This window comes from Coturnix japonica, chromosome 5, assembly GCF_001577835.2.
Source record: "Coturnix japonica isolate 7356 chromosome 5, Coturnix japonica 2.1, whole genome shotgun sequence".
Classification (NCBI taxonomy): Eukaryota; Metazoa; Chordata; class Aves; order Galliformes; family Phasianidae; genus Coturnix; species Coturnix japonica.
In genome coordinates this window covers 49479314-49485785 of record NC_029520.1, presented here as the reverse complement: position 1 = coordinate 49485785, position 6472 = coordinate 49479314, and the positions used below count along the sequence as shown (strand labels likewise).

The following is a 6472-nucleotide window of genomic DNA, read 5'->3' as shown; positions in this document are numbered from 1 at the left end:
ACCCGGACGTGCCACAGGGCTTGCGGCAGCGGTCCCCCCTTAGAGGTTAACGTGGGGCAGCTGGGTGCTGCCCGGTGTCGGCTGTTCTTCCCACCCCAGCAGAATCCCAGAGCCTCCCAGACATGGTGGGGAACAAAAGCCGGGACCTGGGGGGCAGCCCCCCGCCCCGCGAGCGGCTCTCGCTGTTCCTAATGAGGATTCATTTCTTTAGCCTACAGTGCCGGCTTTCATTGCGGAGCCCGTCTCTCTCTGTCCACGATCATTAGGATGCAGCCTGATTATTCCCTCACCAGATCATACGCACGCTGAAAAACAATAATGAATGAATTAATTAGCTGCGGTATATTATTAATAGTCATATTGCCGATCTGAATGTGCCCCCCATCCGCACAGCATTGCTGAGAACGACTCGGGGCTGCTCCCACCAGCCGTGTCCGGGGATGCTCCAAGGGATGCTCACCCCGAGCAGCTTCGGGGCTTTTTATCCTTCCCGACGGGGTAATGTGGGATCCCTCCCTGAGCTGTTCAGTTGAAGCTTTTCCCCGTCCTCTGTGACGTGGATGAGTCAAACATCAGTGTTTGAATCTCAGCAATATTTACAGATGTTATTTTCCCTTTCTCCCGTTTTTCCCTTCCATTTCCCAGGAGGGTCTGTACCCCCAACCCTGATCCTCAAAGCGAAGCCTCAGCTTCCCTCGTTTATTCTTTAAGTTTCTGCGGAGCGTTTCTGAACCCGTGAGTTCTGCGTGTGCTTTTCTGTCTCCCCGGCTCTGTCGGGTTCTATGAAAATGAGCAGTATTGAAAGCTGCTCCATCCCGCTAGCTGTGAGCCTCACATAAATGATGTAAATGGCTCCGAGGGTTTTTTTCAAGTGAACTGTGTAGATCTGTGAAAATAATATCAGGGTTTTCCGTCAGAATGAGCTTAGCACTGTACTGAGGCGTACCATAATCTGACCCGACACCTCCGACCATCTGCGCTATCTATCTGCCTTCTGATTTACCAAATCTTCACGAGCAAAAGACAAATTGTACTTGATACTAAAGGAAAGGAGGCGAGCCCGGTGCGGCTCCGTTCTGAGGGGAGATGGATGATGGGGGGAAACGGGAATCTGCTTCATTTCGGGCAACCGGCAGAGGAGGAGAGAAAGAGAAGCAGCACGGTGATAATAATAAAATATTAAATTAAAGGGAAAAAAAAAATAGAAAGGAAAGGGAGAGAGGAAAGTCAACAAGATATCAAATCATGGAAGCGTTCCTTTGGCGAGTGTTCCAGGAAGAAAGAAAAATATAAAGAAAAAAATAAAAAGAAAAAAAGCCTCGTAAAGAACATATTGAGCTTATTTCCGAATTGATGCTGCCTTTCCGAGCGTGGTTCCTCACGTTCCCGTGAAGGCATCGCCGCTGAGCAGCGAGATGCGGAATAAAGAGCGCGGCCCCGTGAGCCGCGGTGCTGCCGTCCCCGCTCCGCTCCCAGCGCGGCCCCGCGTCGGGGCTCGGGGAGGAGGAAGCCGCAGGGAAGGGCTACCTCGGGGTGATCAATATTGCACAAGATTCCTGAAATCTGCTCCGAGTCGCCGTCCTGACCTAGCGATGACTTCTCACTCCCCGCCGCTCTTCTCTGCTTCTGTGCAGGGCCACTCAGCCGAAAACAATACGGTTTTAAATGTTGAGGGGGTGGAAGGAGAAATGATAAAGCTTTAATAGGTCAGAGATGGGCGCTGAGCCCTCTGTAGATATTTCCTCGTAGTAACAGAGACGGCAAGTCATTGATAAGGGGAGACGAGGGGCAGCTTTTCCCTAAATCTCAGCCCTTCCTACGCTGCTCTGTCCTCATCCATTGGCGGCGGCTCCCGGCAGCGCTGCTACAACGCAGCGGCCGATGTCTGCGATCCCCCCGCCCTGCTTCATCCCGCAGAGCCCCGAGCTCCGGGTGTGCGGCCCCGCGCCGGGCCAGGGGTCCCCGTGCCGCCCTCCTGTGCCCCGCTCCCTCCGGCTTCCCATCAGCACCGGGGCCCGGTTCTCCCCCCAGCTCTTTCCCACTCTGCCCGTACGACCCCAGCGAGAGGGATGGGGACCCCTGGAATTTGATGGGGGCCCTCGGAAAAGGACAGGGACTCCCGACACTGGACCTCACTCACGGGAGTGGCTCGGGGACCCTTGGGAGCAGGACGAGGAGGCCTGGCAGCGGGGCCGAGACCTCTGGGAGAGAGACAGAGAGCACCGGAGCGAGCCGGGGACCCCGGGAGCTGAACGGGAACCCCCAGGGGCGGGATGGGGACCCCCCAGAGTGACACTGGGACCCCCGAGAGCGAGCCGGGTATCCCCGCAGCCGGTCGGGGATCCTCGGAGCTGGACGGGAACCCCATGGAACGGGTCGGGGACCCCAGGAGAGAGTCGGGGACCCCTCGGGATAAGGATGGTGACCCCTGGGAGCGGGGCGGGGATCCGGCCCGGGGCAGCGGGAGCTGTGGCTGCCGGGGAGGTGCCCCGGGCTCAGCGGCGCTGCCTGTCGCCGTGATTGGCAGCGGCTGACAGTGAGTGGCAGCCCCGCCATGGAAACCCGGAGCCAATCTGCCGAGCCCGGCAGCGAATCAGCCTCTCCCGCAGCAGCACGGCGGCGTGGAGCCGGGGTTGTGCCTTTTCTTTTTTCCCTTTTTATTTTTTTTCCCGTTTTTCTTTTTTCTTTTTTATTCCCCCCCTTTCCCTTCCCTCCCTCCCCCCACGCCCGCCCTCCCCCCCTTCCTCCATCCTCCTCCTCCTCGCCCCTACCCACCGCCCCCAGTCGCCGCCGAGCGCTCCCCGTCGCCTCTCCGCCCCGCGCCGCCCTCTCTCCGCAGCTCCCTCTCTCCGCCGGCTCCGGGCGAGGCAGGAGCGGGGCTCGGGGCGGCCGCCGAGGCCGCTGCCCGCTTCCCCGCCGCGGGGCTGTGCGGGGGGCACCGGAGCCGCCTCCATGTTCCAGCTGCCCATCCTCAATTTCAGCCCGCAGCAGGTGGCCGGGGTATGCGAGACCCTGGAGGAAAGCGGGGACATTGAGCGCCTGGGGCGCTTCCTCTGGTCCCTGCCCGTGGCCCCGGCGGCTTGCGAAGCGCTCAACAAGAACGAGTCGGTGCTGAGAGCCCGGGCGGTGGTGGCCTTCCACACGGGCAACTACAGCGACCTCTACCATATCCTGGAGAACCACAAGTTCACCAAGGAGTCCCACGGCAAGCTGCAAGCCCTCTGGCTGGAAGCGCATTACCAGGAGGCGGAGAAGCTGCGGGGCCGCCCCTTGGGGCCGGTGGACAAATACAGGGTGAGGAAGAAGTTTCCGCTGCCCAGGACCATTTGGGATGGCGAGCAGAAGACGCACTGCTTCAAGGAGAGGACGAGGCATCTCCTGAGGGAGTGGTACCTGCAGGACCCTTACCCCAATCCGAGCAAGAAAAGGGAACTGGCTCAGGCCACGGGGCTCACCCCCACGCAGGTGGGCAACTGGTTCAAAAACCGCAGGCAAAGGGACAGGGCGGCGGCCGCCAAGAACAGGTAGGTGCCGGGAGGGGATCGGCCCTACGGAGCCTCGGGGCGGTCCTGCAGGGGAAAAGCAGCGAGAGAAAACCCGACAGCTTCGTTTCTTTTATTATCGTTATCGCCATCATCATTCCTTTTCAATTTGATTATTGTTGTTATTTATTTCATTGCTATTTTTATCCCGGCTCGGGCAGCTCCATGTGCTCTGCAGCTCGGAGATACCCGCACTGAGCAGGGCCCCCCGGCCCCGTGTCCGGACACACGGACACCTCGTTCACGTGTGTCTGTCCGGAGCAGAGCCAGCGTTCCGGCCCCATATCCCCGCTGGGCTCTAATTCTTGGAGCCACCCACCAGAGTTCCTTGGGTCACTTTTTGGTTTGTTTGTGGTTTTTTGGGTTTTTTCCTTCTTTCTCACTTTTTCCCCCACATTTTAACCTGACGCAATCAGGCAAGCGGTAAAGCGAGAGGCTCCCCCCGGTACTCAGTGCCCGATTGTCACCTGCCATGGCTGTTATCAGCACCCCCAAACCAGGGAAGAGAGCCCGAAAGCCTCCGGGTGTGCTCAGCAGTAGGGCCGGGTAGGGGCAGCCGGGCTGGGAGGGGCCTCTGCCCATCGGGGAAGGGGCTGCAGGATGTCGGGGTGCTCCGTGTGCCCCCCGGTGACGCTCGATGTGCCGCTTCCTTGCAGGCTACAGCAGCAGGTCCTGGCGCAGGGCTCGGGGCGCTCGCTGCAAGCGGAGGAGGAGAGCGGAGGGGAGGCGGGGGGGGCGGCCTCCAGCCCAGCCGTCAGCCTCTCCAGCAAAGCGGCCACCTCCGCCATCTCCATCACATCCAGCGACAGTGAATGTGACATCTGACACCGAGCGCCATGACGAAGCGGGGGGGGCTCCCCAGTGCCTACCGCTACCCCAGGAGCCGGGGTACCGAGCCCCCCCCGAACCGCCGGCCCCGCAGAGGACTGCATTAAAACCCGTGAGAAAACAAAACAACGCTACAAAAATCGTTGTCGCCTTTATTGCCCGGGATTCGCAGAATTCATGCCTGGAAAAAAGAAAAAAAATAGAAAAAAAAAAAGAAAGAAAAAAAAAAGAAAAAGAAAAAAAGAGGAAAAAATAAAGGAAAAAATACAGAAAGTGTTTTAAAATAGAAAAGAAAAAGAACAAAATGCCAACTGCAAAACGCCCGAGCGCCCTTATCCGGAGGGGGGGGAGGGAGAGGAACAGGCGCAGTTCTCGTGGCTGGGTTTCTCTTTACTTTAAAGGGGTTTTTATATATATATATAATGTTTATTTACTTATTTAAGGGATGGCGATAGTAGATTTTTTTCTATTATTATTATTATTAATATTTTTTTTTCTTTTTTTTTTTTTTTTGGCTTGTTCTCTATGTGCACAGGTGACTTGTAGAGCATGTGCAGGACGAAAACTGTATGAAGCAGCCTAAAAACCGTAATAAAATATTTGGTGAACGACCTTCGGATCTGCTTTCAAATGGCAGCGCACGGCCCGGGCCCGGCGGTAACGCGCAGCGCAACGGGCACTTCGGAACCAAAGAGCCGCGTCCCGGCACGGGGTGAAGTGTCGGTACCGTGGGGGAGTCCAGGGGTCGGCCGGGTCGGGAAGGGGCGAGGAGAAAGGCTGTAGGAGGATGCGGTGCGAGGGGAAAGGAGGGAGGAGGCAGCGCTGCAGTCTGTCGGGTTAGAGATTTCGGGTGAAGGAATGGGGAAAAGGAGAGGGAGAAATAGGATGAGAATGAAGGGTGAATTGTGCCAAGGCGGGGACGCCGGGCTTCCTCCTCGGTGAGTGTAAGAGGCTGCAAATGAGCAGCTCCGTGCCCGGGCAGGGTCGGATCGGGGCGAAGCGACCCCAAATCCCAGCGCCGTGTGCTCCCACCTTCTATTTGAAGGCTGGTTTTTTTCGGCAGGAAAGCGAACGGCGGCTCCGAGGAGCGGGCTAAGCTTTCACCCTCAGCAGAAGGATTTTATATTATACAATTTGACATTGATCTTTAAATCGCCTGAGCTGTGCTTTTTTTGTCCGCTCGCTCTCGTCGCGTTCTCTGCCGTGTCCTCGCCGAGCCGCCCGCTCTCTAAGCTCTCTAAGCTCGCCGCCTCCCGCAGCCCGAGCCCGGCACCGCCCGGGGGGCACCGCGGCTTCACGGCTCCGATTCGAGGCGATGTTTCTTTCCCCTCCGCCCTCGCTGCCCGCACCGCAGTGCCACCGTCTCGCCTCCTTCGGTCGGCTCCGTGTCTGAGCCTCTTTTCCCAAGGACGGGGCAGGCGCCAGGTATTGCCGAGCTGCTTCAAATCCCTTCCCGACCCCCGCTTTCCCCGCGGGGTGACATTGGCGGCGTCGGGACCCGGTTTGGTGAGCGGGCCCAGAGCTCGTAGGGTTCTCCGTCTGTCCCCGGTTCCACCCTGACGTGCCCAGAGCCGGGCACCGCGTTTTGCTTTTCTCGGGATTTATTCTTTTTGGCCGATAGGAGCCGAACGGGGCGGCCACAGCTGGGCTTCTTAGCCGGGAGTTTTGGGGAGAGCGAAAAAAATCCTGATTTCACCCCGAGAGTGGAATCGGCTGAAGCACAGCGCCGTTAATTCATTATAATATATCCATCAAATCATTTCTTTTCCGAAGGAATAGGCGCAGCGCGTTGTGGTTTCTCCTTTGGCTTCTGCGGGCGTACAGGCTGTAGGGTCTCGTTGCGAGGAATGAACCCTTTCGAAAAGACATAGAAAGAAGGAGATAATTCGATGAACCCACACAGCCTCGCTGGGTTACAGCTCCTTCCTAACTACAAAAGCCGGGATTTAGGGGCCGGGCAGCGGCCACTGTAAGATATTTTCCTACAATGGGTTGAAATGCCGCCAGAGCTGCACGTTGCGCTCCGAGGGTCCCTCAGATGTCCGAACCCACGGATGGGAGCACGGGGGCACCGAGCAGCTCCCGGCCCCGGTTTCCCCCTC

General features: G+C 58.1%; 1 protein-coding gene across 2 annotated transcripts; it reads left to right on the top strand.

Moving 5' to 3' along the window:
- The first annotated feature begins 2779 nt into the window (after positions 1 to 2779).
- On the top strand, positions 2780 to 5522 carry SIX6 (SIX homeobox 6). 2 transcript variants are annotated; one of them, XR_001555886.2, is made up of 3 exons: positions 2780 to 3524; positions 4199 to 4482; positions 4906 to 5522. XR_001555886.2 is itself a non-coding variant. In XM_015865713.2 (2 exons), the coding sequence occupies exons 1-2, from the start codon at positions 2953 to 2955 to the stop codon at positions 4365 to 4367; spliced, it is 741 nt and encodes a 246-aa protein (XP_015721199.1). In that variant the 5' UTR covers positions 2780 to 2952; the 3' UTR covers positions 4368 to 4561. The 2 variants fall into 2 exon arrangements, 1 of the variants encoding a protein (XP_015721199.1); XM_015865713.2 differs by lacking the exon at positions 4906 to 5522 and having other exon boundaries at positions 4199 to 4561.
- Positions 5523 to 6472: the final 950 nt, after the last annotated feature.